Source organism: Phascolarctos cinereus, unplaced genomic scaffold (assembly GCF_003287225.1).
Source record: "Phascolarctos cinereus isolate Bilbo 61053 unplaced genomic scaffold, phaCin_HiC Scaffold_5;HRSCAF=322, whole genome shotgun sequence".
Lineage (NCBI taxonomy): Eukaryota > Metazoa > Chordata > Mammalia > Diprotodontia > Phascolarctidae > Phascolarctos > Phascolarctos cinereus.
Window position 1 is genome coordinate 34,153,489 of NW_027555958.1, and position 14,439 is coordinate 34,167,927.

The 14,439-nt window shown below is 50.6% G+C and overlaps 1 protein-coding gene and 1 long non-coding RNA gene across 2 annotated transcripts; one reads left to right on the forward strand and one right to left on the reverse strand.

Moving 5' to 3' along the window:
- The first annotated feature begins 6,698 nt into the window (after nucleotides 1-6,698).
- On the forward strand, nucleotides 6,699-7,638 carry LOC110192267 (uncharacterized). Its single transcript, XR_002320119.1, has 2 exons — nucleotides 6,699-6,769; nucleotides 7,279-7,638. It is a non-coding gene; the product is annotated as an uncharacterized LOC110192267 (long non-coding RNA).
- A 1-nt stretch (nucleotide 7,639) lies between these two features.
- Nucleotides 7,640-12,787, reverse strand: ERAL1 (Era like 12S mitochondrial rRNA chaperone 1). The gene is given in 12 exon segments (XM_020963332.2): nucleotides 7,640-8,184; nucleotides 8,358-8,438; nucleotides 8,514-8,663; nucleotides 8,852-9,094; nucleotides 9,180-9,209; nucleotides 9,211-9,293; nucleotides 9,502-9,563; nucleotides 9,939-9,985; nucleotides 10,567-10,644; nucleotides 10,727-10,854; nucleotides 12,216-12,353; nucleotides 12,665-12,787. Coding segments are annotated over 12 exon segments (1,242 nt in total). The 5' UTR covers nucleotides 12,744-12,787; the 3' UTR covers nucleotides 7,640-8,061.
- Between the last annotated feature and the right edge of the window lie 1,652 nt (nucleotides 12,788-14,439).

Consider the following 14,439-nt stretch of genomic DNA (forward strand, 5'->3'; position numbering starts at 1 on the left):
ACTACAAATTCATTTCATCTGATCCTCGTGACTGCTCCGGGAGGCCAGTGTCATCATTACCCCCATCTCACCAATAAGGAAGCAAGGGGACTAATCCCAACCACAAAGGCTCCATTACGTTGCCCACTTACTAGAGGGCCACAAGCAAAGACCAGATGACCACTGGTAGAAGCTATTAGAGGGATTCTTGTTAGGTGTGTGTTGAACTAGATTATGAGTTTTTAACCTGTTTTGTGTCGTGCATCCCTTTAGCCATCTGGTGAAGCCTATGGGTCCCTTCTCAGAATGATTGTAAATGTATAAAATAAAACACAAATGATTACAAGGGGAAAAAAAACAAAGACTGCATTAGACTTGACTGGGACTGTGTTTGCTTTTCTTTGTAGCCCAGGGCTTAGCAGAGTGCCTGGCATATTGTAGGTGCTTAATAAATGTCTAATACCCGACTCCCACCCATTCCATCCATTGACTGAGAAGTGTGAAGACATATGTTTTCAGGGATGGTCAAGTGTGAGTTCATCCTTCTTGTCTCTACTTACTTGTCCTCAGCTTGGACAGACTTCAGGAGACAGCAGAGGACAGAAGGGCCTCGATTGCTATGGTCCACTGGGGGGATGAAGAGTCAGGCACAACTAAAGGGCTGAGCAACTATTTATTTGTCACACGGGAGGTTCTATTAGGGGCTTGGGGAAAGGTAAAGAAGAGTCATTGGAAAGTAGCAGATATAAAAAACAGTATCAAAAAAAGACAAAAACTTAAAAGACTTAAAGACTTTAAAAAAAAGAGTTTGAAGCATAATGACATGATTATTCATAAAGTATCTGGAGAGAAGGGAAGGGGATTAGGGCCTGGACTAGGGGATGCAGGGCCTAAGGCATGGGAGAGAAATAGGAGGAGGGAGGCATTGGACAGTAGGATGTTAGCTCTTACAGGGAACAGACTATCTGCTTTTGTACTTCTATCCCCAGCTGGTGTCTGGAACATAGTAAGCTTGTTGATTAATGGACTGAGAAAGAATGAAAAGAAAGAAAAGAGGGTCACTGGTACATGTTCTGAAATGCCCAGAAGAGGACAAAAGAAAAGCCACAAGGAACCACAGATGAGCAGGTTAATGGTAGAGATTCACAGCATCACCTCAGTGCCACTCTGTGTATGGAAGTGCCCATTTCAGGCAGTGTTGGCTAAGTTTAAAATTTTTTAATTGGGAGAAAAGATGAAGAATGATGAGACCTGAGACCAGGCAGAGGGACAAGCAGAGTTTGGAAAGGACCCTGCAGGAAGAAGTGGAATTGGGGAAAGACTAGCCCCACCAGACCATTTGGTCTTTACTCCAGTTTAATTTTGGAATCAGGAGACAGCCTTGAAGGGTTCCTGTCCTGAGATCAAAATCCCCTGAGTTCAAATCCAGTGTCAGACACTTGACACTTACTAGCTGTGTGACTCTGGGCAAGTCACTTAACCCCATTGCCTAGCCAAAAAAAAAAAAAAAATCTCCTGGACAAGGAGAGGGAACTAAAAAGGAGCTCCCTTGGAGAAGAGAGACGTGGCTTCTGCTGCAGCCTGGCTCATTGGGATGTCGTTGGGGAGGCATCAGCAGAGCCCAGGGCCCAGGAGTTATTCTGCTTCCCTCCCCTTCGTGGGTACTTTCGAGTGGTTTATTAGCAGTAACTTGTCTTCAGAGTAAGGGAACAAAGAAACAGCCTAGGTTCAGATCTCACTACCCTGAGGAAGTCCTAAGTGGAGTCGATGAGGGCCCCTCAGGGTGATGGCTCCGGCCTGGCTCGGCCTGGGAGGAATGGGGCTTGGGAACTGAAATCCTGCCTATTTAGGATTGGAGGGCCAGGGCAAAGCAGGGGTTAACTCTCCCGGGTACCTTCTTTGTTGGGCTGGGCTGGCAGGGGTGGGAGGGCACCCCGTTTAGCCAGATAACCGTGGTCCCTTATCTCCCCACAAACAGCTGGAAGAACACCGGCCCACCCTGAAAGCAGGAGAGGTTGGGAGAGGGGGCCTGTAGGTTCCCTGGGCTTCTCCCCCCACCCCACTCCCCATGTTTTGTGATCAGGAGGCTTAGGAGTTTTCCCAGGAGTTAGACACCACGCTCTCTTTGGGCCAAGTGAGTCTGGCACTGACTGTGAACATGGGAGGCCCCAACCCCATTTGCAAACAGCTTCAGGGCCTGGGACTGGGAAGCTATTTCTCCTAGAAGAATGGGTCTTTGTAAGTCCTGGGGTCAGGGAGCTGCCCATCCATGGTAATATCTAAATTCATTTCAACAGTATTTATCCCTACTTCCACACGTCTGTACCACTGTATCTCTGCATGTGTAAGAATTTGTGTGTGTATGTGTCTTTGTGTGTCTTTGTGTCCGACTATGCCCTGAACTAATCCTAAAAAAAAAAAACCCTTTACTTTTATCCTTCTATTCCACTTAGCTAATAATAATAATAGCTAACATTTACTATACAGTGCTTGCTATGTGCTGGGCGCGGTGCTAAGCACTTTAAAAATATTTCATTTGTTCCTGGGAGGAAGGTGGTGCTCTTATCCCCATTTTACAGTCCAGGACACTGAGGCAAACAGAGGTTAAATGAATTGCCCAAAGTCACACAGCTAGGAAGTATCTGAGGTCAGATTTGAACCTAAATCTTCCAGAATCCAGGTCCTAGGGCCCCATATCACCTAGGAAGGATGTCCAGAGTAGGAATGTTTGGAGAACAATCGTGCTAGACCCTCAAAATACAAAGAAAAACAAAGCAGTCCTTGCTGCCTGAAGGAACTTCCATTTTGAAGGGGAATAGGGGGAGAGGAGTGCCCCAATCTCCCACACTGAGCCTTTGCTCAAGCTGTACCCTCCACCTGGAATGCCTTCCTTTCCTTGTTACATGCCTATCCATCCTTCAAAGCCCGGCTCAAATGCCCCCTCCTCCAGGAAGCCTTCCTTGATAATGACCTTCTCCTTCCAATCTCACATAACCCTTTGCTTTGTAACTTTTATCATATGTTATAGCTCTTTGGTACACGTATCACGTGTGATGTGGCCTACGACAGCTGTTGTATCCATGGTGTCATCCCCTGTTAGTAAGCTCTTGGTGTCATCTAAACTCTGGGATCTCCTCCCTTGCCTAGCATAAGATTCTGCATGCAGTAGTCGCTCAATAAATGTTGGTTCATATCAGTGGGTGTACGTGTGTATTGGAACAGGCAGGCAGCTGGACTTGGAAGTTGTTTCTATTTTCCTGACCCCATGTGGGGTTTCTTGGCAGAGATACTGGAGCGGTGTGCCATTTCCTTCTCCAGCTCAATTTTACAGATGAGGAAACTGAGGCAAACAGGGTTAAGTGACTTGCCCAGGGCCACACAGCCAGTAAATGTCTGAGGCTAGATTTGAACTCAGATCTTCCTGACTCCAGGACCAGCACTCTATCTGCTGCACTACCCAGCTGCCCTTTGGAAATGGAAGACCTAAATTCAAGTGCTGGCTGGTTTTGTCATTTCTTGGTGGCATGAACTGAGGAAAGTCACCTCTCCTTCTGGACTTCAGTGCCCTCAACTATGAATCAGTCAACAAGCCTTTGTTAAGCACCCACTATTACACGAATGGGTTGAATCAGAGGAGCTAAGCACTTCACCTTCTTTTGCATCCTAGACCCCTTCAGCGGCAGTCTGGGAAAGCCTGTGGACCCCACCTCGGGGTCATATTTGTAAGTAATTGGAGCAAATGCTCCATTTCTGTTCAAGTGGGATGGAGAAGCACCTTTCTGCCTGGGGGAGGCAGGGGAGGTGTAATGGATGACCTGTGCAGGAATCAGCCCTGGGTGGGGGACGCTGACCAGCCCAGGCCTGGATCTTGCAGGCTCCTGATAAGCAGAGGGTCCCTGACACCCTCCCTGATAGCAGACTGGTTCTTTATCAGGGTCCTGGCCTGGCCAGTCAGCTCCACCCCAGGCCACCCTCCAGCCTCCTGGACCCAGCAAGTCTCTGAGCTCTGTTGGGACTTGGGTGTGGGCATACACAGCCTCACCCTTCCCCAGACTCTTGTCCTGTCCAGTTACCAATATGGTTCTAGATTTCAGTTGTGTTTTAGGCTTGAGAAGACCCCAGGGACTGAACAACGGCCTAGGTGGGCAGAGGGTTGAGGTTTCGGTTTGGGTGTCAACAAGAAGCTAGGGGCACCTGTACCCAGGCAGGGGGCTGAGGTAGGCAGCACTAAGAAACGAGAACCAAGTGTGGAATGAATGAATCAATCAATGATAAACACATACTAAGGACCTACTATGTGCCAGACACTGGGCTAATCACTTGTGCATGAGATGGAAGTTTGCCTGGGGGACTTGGTGCCTAGATGCGCCCCTACACAGGTCAGGATAGCAGTGAGGAGAAGGGCATTTGACCAGTCCTCCATGGGCGGAGCACTCATAGACCAAGGAAGTTACCTGGGCCCTCGAGATCTCACGACCTCTGGGCCTCAGTTTCTCTAGAATGGAGGAGGGGTTGGCCTAGAGAGCTCGAAGGGTCAGCCTTTCAGCTCTGAGTCTGTGATCCTGTGCTCTCTCTACCCTGAGGCAGGGCTCTCTAGCCCTGGCCAATCCAGAGAATAATGTCCCCCAGCACCCACCATAGGAAGGCAGATCTTTCCAGCTCACAGAGACAAGATGCCCTCTGTTACATTACCTCTAGAGGTGCCTTCCACTGAGGGGCATCATTGCCTTTGGAAACTCTCAGGCACAACCTACAATAGGCCAATGGGACGGGGAAAAGGGGGTGTGCTGCTACATGGTGCCCAGCACTCCAGGCTGGCTGCTGATCAGGCAATTCCCGAGCACTAAAGAACGTGGAGGGGTCTAAGGGTCAGACGGATAATGCCCTGACACAGATATAGGACTTCAGAGTTTGCAAACTTCTTTACTTACATAGATCATCTCCCCTGAGCCTCAGAGCTGGCCAAGGTAGGTAGATAGGGTCTGCAGGCATCATCCCTCTCCAGCTCCCCTATTTCTCCAAGGCCAGCAGCATCCTTCCCCACTGCCACGCCAGCCCCCACATTCAAAGGGCTGGCAGGTCTCCTGTACTCTTCCTCCGCTCTCTCACACCTCTCTTGATCGCTAGCAGCCCCGAACAGACTTCACCTGAGCCCTAATCTATAACAATAGCCCCTAATTGATTTCTCTGACTACAGGATCTCCCCTCTCCAATCCCTGCTCAGCTCAGACACAAAATTGAAAGTCACACAGGTCTCACCATGTCACTCTGATCAAGAAGCTTCTACTTTTTTGGGGAGGGTGGGGGAGGCAATTGGGGTTAAGTGACTTGCCCCAGGTCACATAGCCAATACTCTACTGAGGCCCAGATTTGAACTCAGGTCCTCCTGACTCCAGGGCTGGTACTCTAACCACTGCTCCACCTAGCTACCCCCAGCTTCCAGTTTTCCCTTACCTCTGGGATAAAATACAAATTCCTCAGCAATTTCCAAAGCCCCTTCACTACCTGCCTATGTTTGTAGATTCACTTTACATTATTGCACTTTTGATCCAGCCAAACTGGATTATTTGCTGTTCCCTTTATGAGATATTTCTAAGTAGTACAGTGCATAGAGTAGTAGATCTGGAGTCAGGGAGACCTGAGTTCAAATCCAGGCTCAGACTGGATATGTGACCCTGAGCAGGTCACAGTTTGCCTCACTTTCCTCGTATAAAATGGGGATAATTATAGCACCTACTTCTTAGGGGTTTTGTGGGGATCAAATGAAATGATACTGGTAGTGTTTCGCAAGCCTTAAAGCATCGTACGAAGTGCTTACTATTATCATTCCACCTCTACACCTTTACCCAAGCTGTGCCCTGTGCCTGGGATGCCCTCCCTCTTGGAAACCTTAACTCCCTGCAAGGCTCAGCACAAATGTCATCTCCACAAGACCCTCCCTCATCCTTCCAGGTTGGTCCCCATCCCCCACTTTTTATTTACTTATTTGTGTACATGTTGTGCCCCCCCCCACTAGAATGGAAGCTCCTGGACAATAGGGAATATCCGTTTTCATCATTGCATCCCCAGGGCCTAGCACATAGGATTGATGTTCAGTGGTGCTCAACTCTTTGTGAGCCCATTTGGGGTTTTCTGGGCAGAGATACTGGAGTGGTTTGCCATTGCCTTCCCCAGCTCACTTGACAGATGAGGAAACTGAAGTGACTCGCCCAGGTTCACACAGCTAAGTGTCTGAGGCTAGATTTGAACTCAGGTCCTTCTGACTCCAGGCCCAGCATCCTATCCACTGTCATCTAGCTGCCCCTACAACATGTTATATACACGCAATATGTTAATTTGGTTGAATTGAACCGAATCCCCTCCTTAAAGAGGAGAAAACTGAAGTTGAGGTGGCCACCGGTGGTCACGGGCTAATGAATGTCAGTGGAGGGAAGGGAAACCAAGCTGTCTTGGCTCCACATCGGGCCCTCTGCCACGCAGAGGAGGGGGCCTGGAACATGAACAGAGGCTGCAGACTCACACTTCCCCGGCTGCGCCTGGGACCTTCCCCGAGAGGTAGGGGGCAGCCTCCAGGCCAGACTGGGCATCTCCTCAGCCCCAGTTCAACCAAGAATCCCTCCAGAAAGGGTTAAGGGGAGGAGCTCAGCCAAGCCAGCCCACCCCACCCTCCTCAGGCAGAGGACCCCACCCAAGGGGAGGAGCCAGAGGGGTTATAATGAGGCCAACCGAGCGGCCAGGTGGAGACAGGGGCACCCGCTCCCCAGAAGATGCCAGCAGCTCATGGTACCAGGTAAGTGCCCAAGAGACCCAGCCCTCTTCTCTCCTTTATCCTGCTCTGACCCCTCTCTCTCTTTCCGAGTTTCCTAAACTCCTTGGTCTGTTCTGGCTTGCTTGGCAAGCCATCTGTCCCCTCCTCCTGTCCTAGTCACAGGGGCTGAGAACCTGCGGCCTCCAGGACACATGTGGCCCTCTTGGTCCTCAAATGCAGCTTTTTGAGGGAATCCAAACTTCACAGAATATTTGTTAAAATCAGTCAAAAGGCTGCACTTGAGGACCTAGAGGTTCCCCACCCCTGTAGGACCTAGGACCCTAAGCCTGAGCTTTTCACCATGGCCTCCTCTCCTCCACTCTGAATTATATCCTACTTCCCAATGGACTGGAGGGAGCTTGCTTAGAAACTGCTGCCTCTCTGGGGTGGAACCAAGGGTGGGGAGATAAGGGAGATTTGTAGTGGGAAAGGGCCCCTTGCCTCTGCCCGTGCTGCTCCTTACTGAGTTCCTTTCTGTCTTGCTTCTCTAGGTGGTCCCTCAGGTAGAGAATGTTGCTGTGCCCATATGGGGCCCTGGCCAGGATATCATCGTATACTGTAAGTTTGCAATGAGACACTACAGTATAGATGATGTACTGGTTTGGGCCACCCTTCAGCTCTGGAACCCAGGAGCAGCGGGAGAGCAATTGGGCCAGGCCCCAAGAACGGCACACAAGGAGCGTGGGGAGGAAACCGTTACCATTACTGTGCTTAGTAATGGTAACGGTTCTCTTGCTGCGCTCAGTGACCGTGCCCACAAGCAGAGGACGGAAGAGCCTGGCACTGGACAAGGAAGGGGGGGAGAATCTCATTTCTACTGATATTCTGTACAAATAAAAGTGAGAACCAAACTCTTTCTTATGTCATTTTATTATCACCAATAAACCAGAGAAGGGGTTACAGAGGGGAGGATGATATGCGGATGAGAAGTGGGTGGACATAACTCATCTCCAGGGTAGCCAGGGCCCGGCTGTTGCTGTAAAAGGGCATGTGCTTGGTGCTGGCTGGTTAACCGAGGTGCAGAGGCTTGGGACGAAGGGAGAACTGAGCCCCTGGCTCTGGGAAAAGAACAGGAGCTGCCCATAGCCCTCTGTACCAGCAAGACGACTCCTGCGAGGATGGGTCTTAGAGCAGCTCTGGTCAGACACAGCTCCTGCTTCACTTGCCTGGCCGTCCAATCTTCTCAGGGCTGGGCACGTGGATCGTTACACCCAACGATAAACCACTAGGTCCATGTGCCTGGCCAGCCTAGGGGACTTGGAGTGGGGGGATGGTCACCTTTGGAGCTTAACCGAGAGGCGGAGCTGCACATCACAGAGGAATACGTTTCTGAGGTCCTGAGTAACTTCGTGTGCCACGTGGCTGATCAGCTGCCCACTCTGACCAATCAATATCCTCTGGGCAGGACAGAAAACAAGGGTTTGTTAGGGGTGGGAGGGACAAGGACGGGAAAGGTAAATGGGAGAGGGGCCCTAGCTTTTAGGATTACTACAAGGAAGAGGGGGAAATGCCGTCCAGCCCTTGCCCAACTCCCCATCTCATTCCCCGCACACCGCCCCCCCCAACTTACCTTATGGGATTCCTTAGACACTAGCAAGTCCTGAAGGATCACAAGCTCCCCACTGGGACCCTCTTCCCACAGCTTTGTCACCTGCCAAGAAGAGCCACTTCAAACCACAAGCCTACAAGGCCTCCCCTTCCTCCTCCCTGCAGCCAAGCCCCGTACCTGATGCACAGTATAAGGCACTTCCTGAGGCAGGTGTTCCAATAGCTTTTCCCGAATTATGTTGGCACAAATCTCCTGAGGTGTCTGGCTGGTGAGCACTTCACTGTGGAACTCCCAGGGCCCTGGCTGGGCCTGTGCCAGGAGATATTGCTGTGGGTACCACAAAACACACGGTTGGCCTCAGGGCCTCCCCTTCCATGTCCCCCTTGCTCCCAAGACAGCCTGAGACTTCATTTCCTACTCAAAGACCATGCCCAAGGCAGAAGACTTCAGGATGCTACATCTAGGTTTCTGAAATGACAGCCCTACCTGGGGGTGGGAAGCAGGGATAGACTGACCTTCAGGGTCTCCACATCCTCTTGACTCAGGGCGGAGAGCATGAAGATCTCCTGGAAGTGGGGCCAGCCTCCCCTCTGCTCCCTGAGGCCTTTTGAGGCCTCCGAGTCTGACTCTGATGGGGTTTTCTGGGTCTTGGAAACTGGGAATGTCTGCTTCACTCGCAACTCTTTGCCCCCGACTACACCTTCTGTGAGGGCTGCTGTCAAGTCCAAAAGGATCGACTTCTGTTTCAAGCAATCCACCTGGGGAGAAGTCAAGGAGTCAGCACACCTTCAGGCCCCAAAGGAAGCAGAGGGGCTGGTGATTCCTCCTCAGCATTTGGCTCACCTTATTCATCACCAGAATGCTGGGCACTTGGGGAGAACTGAGACAAGCACTTGAGAACCTGCTGGTTAAGCTGGCCCCGGGTCCACTTGTCTGAGACGTCCACTAGAACCACGACTGGGAGGAAAACCAGCAAATCCTGTAAACCTCTCCCAACCCTCCCCACCAAAGCAGACAGATCACTAAATAGGGAGGGCCCTTGTCCCAATTCTCCCCACACTCAGCAGGTTATAATCCCTTGGGAATTTAGCAAATACAGAATTCCTCATGCCCTCTTGCTAACCCCCTCCCCCCCCAGCTTTGCTCAGGATAGGAGGGGTCCTACCCAGGTCTGCATCCTCCATGCTTCTCCATGGATCCTTCAGCAGGGACTGCTCTAGGTTATGCCTAGAGAACAGGTGCAAGACATTGAAAGAATTCAGCCCAGTATCCCAAGTGCTCCTGGGGCAAAGTGGAGGGAAGCAGGAAGCTTCTGGTTTCCTCAGGCAGCAAAGCGGCACAGAGGATACAGTGACTGACTTGGAGTCTCAGGCACTTACTAGCTATGTGACCTGTGGGAAGTTACTTACATCTTTCTGTGTCTCAGTTTCCCCATCTGTAAAACAGGGATAATCCCAGCACCTACCTCATAGGGTTGTTGGGGAGCTCAAATGAACCAGCACATGTAAAGAGATTGGCAAACCTTAAAGTGCTCCAGACATGCTAAGTGTTACTTTATTATCATTCCCCATCAGAGTGGGCCGGTCTCTTCAGTGTTATTACCTCTTTTGCTTAGCACGGCTGATAAGGCCAGGTGTGTCTAGGAGAACCTGGAGGTGAGGAAGACAGAGTCTCAGAAGAAAGGCAGGATGGGCCCTGGGGGAGGCACTGAGGGGCCTGCACCACTGGTCTGGACACATGCTACATCTTCCCAGATAAAGCTCCCTGAGGGCAAGGGCTGGTTTTCATGCTTATCTTTGTACCCTCATTGCCTAGCACGCTCATTCCTGGCATGGCATATGCATTTCCTATACCGTTGGATAAACTGAGTTCTGAAGGATGCCCTCTTTATCCAGATAATCCCCTCTTCCCACCCTCTTCCTCAGGGACTGAAGGACAGGTCTCAAGCTGAGACCTCAGAGCTTGTGAATCTCATGGCGAGGGAGTAAGACAAAGAATTTCTCCTAGGCTGAAAGGAAGCTATTGGGCAGGTGCACAGCCCTTGTAGAAGGGCTGCCTGACAATGGCTGGATTAAAGTTCAGGATTTGCTCGAACAAGGATCAGATCACAGGGTACCCTACGTGGACTGGGCTCAGGCAGTGGTCTTAGCTTCAATCCTCCACAACAGGCATCCTCAAGTTAAAGCTCCCAGCATCTTGCCTCACCCCACCACACCTTACAGACACTTACCACCTGTGTCTCCTCCTCTGTGATGACCCCGAGGGCCTTGCATCGAGTGGTATGCACCTTCTTGGACACGGGGAAAACCTGGCAGGATCAAAGCTGAGAGTAAGGGCTCAGAGCAAAGAGACACAAGGTAACACAGCAAGGAACGGAGGGTGAATCATACTTTTCGGCCTAGCAACTGGTTGGACAGCGTTGACTTCCCGGCATTTGGGGCTCCCAGGATGACGACCCGCAGGATCCGGCAGTTCTCCGGCATGTTGGGGGGATGGGCCACAAGAAGAGCCTGTTTGTCTGGGGGGAGGCACAAAAGACAGTGTGGACATGTGATCCAGTTCCCCAGTCCTTTCTCAACTAACTCACAGAATAAAGCTTCTCCATAAAGAACCACCCCCCCCCCCCCCCGCAGTCAGGAAATGAAGCCAGAAAGCAGGTCTGGGAAAGCGGAGCCTGGGACCCTAATGCAGCTCAGCCCATGACTCACCCAGCTTTAAGTGGGAGTGAGGTGGCCACTCACCTCCCCTTTCCTGGGACTATTTCCCCAACTGTACAGTGGGGATAGGTTGTTGTAAACTGTGCCTAGGTGCTCTATGAATCCAAGGGATTCTTACCATAACCAATCTCGATAAACACCAACAATCATTAGGAGACCTGGGTTCAGATCCTGACCCTGAAGGTCAGTCCCCATATAGTGTGGGGCAAGTCACTTCAACAAACCAAAGGACACCAAGCCCCCTCCAGCTGTTTTTCATAGCCTACCTTGAAGGTTTCTCTCTGCAGGCTGTCTCTCACTATCTTTCACACCTGGAATGTATCTGTGCCTCACTTTGCCTCTCAAAATCCTTTTCAACCTTCAAAGCCCTCAGGTGCCAACCATTCCACAGAGCTTTCACCTGACTGCTCCAGCTACACTGATGATCATTCCTTCCTCAAATCTAATAGAGCGTTCTGGATTCTGCTTTGCCCCATCATCCTCTACCTTGTACCGTACTCATCTGTTTTTAGGTCCCATGCCAGAGATTCCTTACCTTTCTTATTTCAAGAAGAAATATTATATTTCCCATGGCAGTCTGGGGAGGCTTATGGCCCCTTCTCAGAATCATGTTTTTAGAGTTATAAAATAAATAGAATTACAAAGGAAACCAATAATATAGGCAGCTGGTTGTTGCAGGGGACAAAATGCTGGACCTGCAATCATGAAGACCCGAGTTCAAATCCAGCCTCAGTCACTCACTTACTAACTGGGTGAGTTACTGAAACTGTTTCAGTTTCCTCCTCTCTAAAATGAGGATAATAATAGCACCTACCTGCTGGGGCTGTTGTAAAGAACAAATGAAGTATCTGTAAAGTGCTTTTTTATATAGATGCTGGCTGTTACTAATTACTATTACTGAAATAAAGCTGAATTTTTTTCTCATCCAAGGTCACAGACCCCTTGGAATCTTAATCCCAGGACAAAATCCTATATCCTCAGTGGTATCTACACTCCCAAAGGCAAGGGCTGTCTTTTAAATAAAATTTCTGCGACCCTCTCTAGGGACTTAGCAGATGTTTGCCTCAGTTTCCCTCCTCTGTAAAATGGGGACAAGCCCTCATCCTCCCCACCCGGCAAACTTAAGCCCTAGGGCGCCTGACCCCGTCCCAGGATCACTTACCCCGGTGCCAGGCCACAGCTGGGGCCGGACGGACAGGGTCGTGGCCTGGCTGGGCGACCCCCAGAGAGTGGTCCAAGGCTGAGCCCCGTCCATGGCAGCAGCGAGCGGAAGGAGCCACGCAGGAACCTCTGACCACAGCTGCCACACAGGAGAGAAGCCTCACCCCACGCATGGGCAGAGGGCTTCAGGGGCAGGAGAAAGGGCAGGAATGGGCGGGGCTATACGGGCGGGGCCAGGCTGAAGGCGGAGCCTGGGCACCAAGACTCAGCGGCGCGGGGGGGGGCGGGGCCAAACCCGGGGATGGGGCCTAGGCGGGACGGAAATAAGGGAGCGGGGCACAGGAAAGCTCGGGAGCTGAGATTCTGCCCCCGTGGCTGCCAGAAGCCCTGCGCTTTTCTCTACGCGTGACCTACTCAGAAACCTCACCCTTACCCCCTGCGGCTTCTCACCGGCGTTTCCTCGGCTCGCTCGCCAGATGCCAAGTGCCGCCCGCACCCACCCAGCGGCGGTCCGGGTGGGGGCCGCCATGTCTCCTCGCAGGGTGCGCCGGAAGTGTCCGGAAGGAGCCGGAGCGAGTGAGAGAGCGGCCCCTACATTCCGGGCCGCCGAGGAGTCTGGGATACTGGAGGACGCCTAGGTTGTCCCTAGAAGAAAAACACTCCCCCGGGTCGCGTGAAGAGAGCCAGCCCCTCCCCGGGCCTCTCGATCTCCGCCGCCCCCACTCCAAAGACTTATTTTGGGCCTTCTTCCTAAAGGCTACAACTGCCTTGAGGCCTGGCAGCGGACCCTCCCCTCGCTGGAGAACCGAGAGGAAGGACGGGCAGAGTTCCTTCCCCCCATCACTATGAGGTCACTCTGGGTCCACCTGGGGGTCAGTTTCCCAAATTCTCTCTGCTGGTGGCCTGCTCTCCCTAAATCACGTGGAAAAAACCAGTTGTTTCTCCCTCCATTGACTTGTACCCAAATACTCCGAGTCACGTGTTCCCCTTCTGGTTCATCCTGACGTGACTACGCCTCCCTCCCTCCCTCCCCGCCCATCCTGTTTCTTTAGATTAAGGCAAGTTCATCCAATGGGCCTTAGTTTTAACACCAAGTGTCAGTGATACCTCTGGGGTCAAACTTGTCTCTCTTCATTAGGCCCTTTTTTTTTTCTTGTTGCCTAAAATTTGGGCATTCGTGTATATATATTTAAGGGTCTAGGTATATAATGCATTAAATACATGCATTTAAGCTGGGTGACCCTGGGCAAGACATTTAACCCGGTTTGCCTCAGTTTCCTCATCTGTAAAATGAGCTGGAGAAGGAAATGGCAAACCGCTCCACTACTTCTGCCAAGGAAACCCCAGATGGGGTCACAAAGAGTCAGATAAAATTGAGACAGCTAAACAACAACAGTAACAACATGCATTGGTGTATATGCACAGGTTTTATCACTACTGGCTCCTTTCTTGGATTTTATCTTTTTCCAAGTATCTCAGTCACTTTTCCTTTATTTAGGCAATTGGGGTTAAAGTGACTTGCCCAAGGTCACACAGCTAATAAGTATCAAGTGTTTGGTCTGGGGCTGGATTTGAATTCAGTTCTTCCCAACTTCAGGTCCTGTGCGGTATTGACTACGCCACATAGCTGCCCCACCATTCTTCCTTTATTACAGTGATTCCCTATGGTATCCAAGATTGGGCCATAGACAAGGCCAGTCTTTTCCTTCTCTGTTCTTTTTAGTACAAAGCCCTTCTGATTAGATTTGTAAGAATCCAGGCAAATAACTTTCTTTACCAGCCTTTGTTAGACGTATTCCCTCTATGTCTTCACTGTAAATTAAGCTGTGGTCCAGAAGTCCAGATCTCATTCTCACACACAAACTTCTTAACCAGCTGTTCATTTCTCAACCTGATTTTTCTCTTCTGCCTTTGTGAGGAAAACATCATCTGTGCCCTTATGATCTTCAATTTCTTCCTTAAGATTTCATAATCATTTGCAAAAAATCAAAGTACATTCTGGCACTATCATTCACGCTCATTTGAATCACAAGAAGCAGAGAATTGTTATCTGTTTTGATGAATCATAGATTCGGAGCTTAAAGAGGGCATAGCTAGAGCCACGGATCACAAAGCTAGTAAATATAAGAGGGAGAATATAAACCCATATCCTCCTGATATGGAGGTTGGGGGGGCGGTGAGGGATGATACTTGAATCCAGGTTTTCCTGGTTCTGAGAGAGGCTG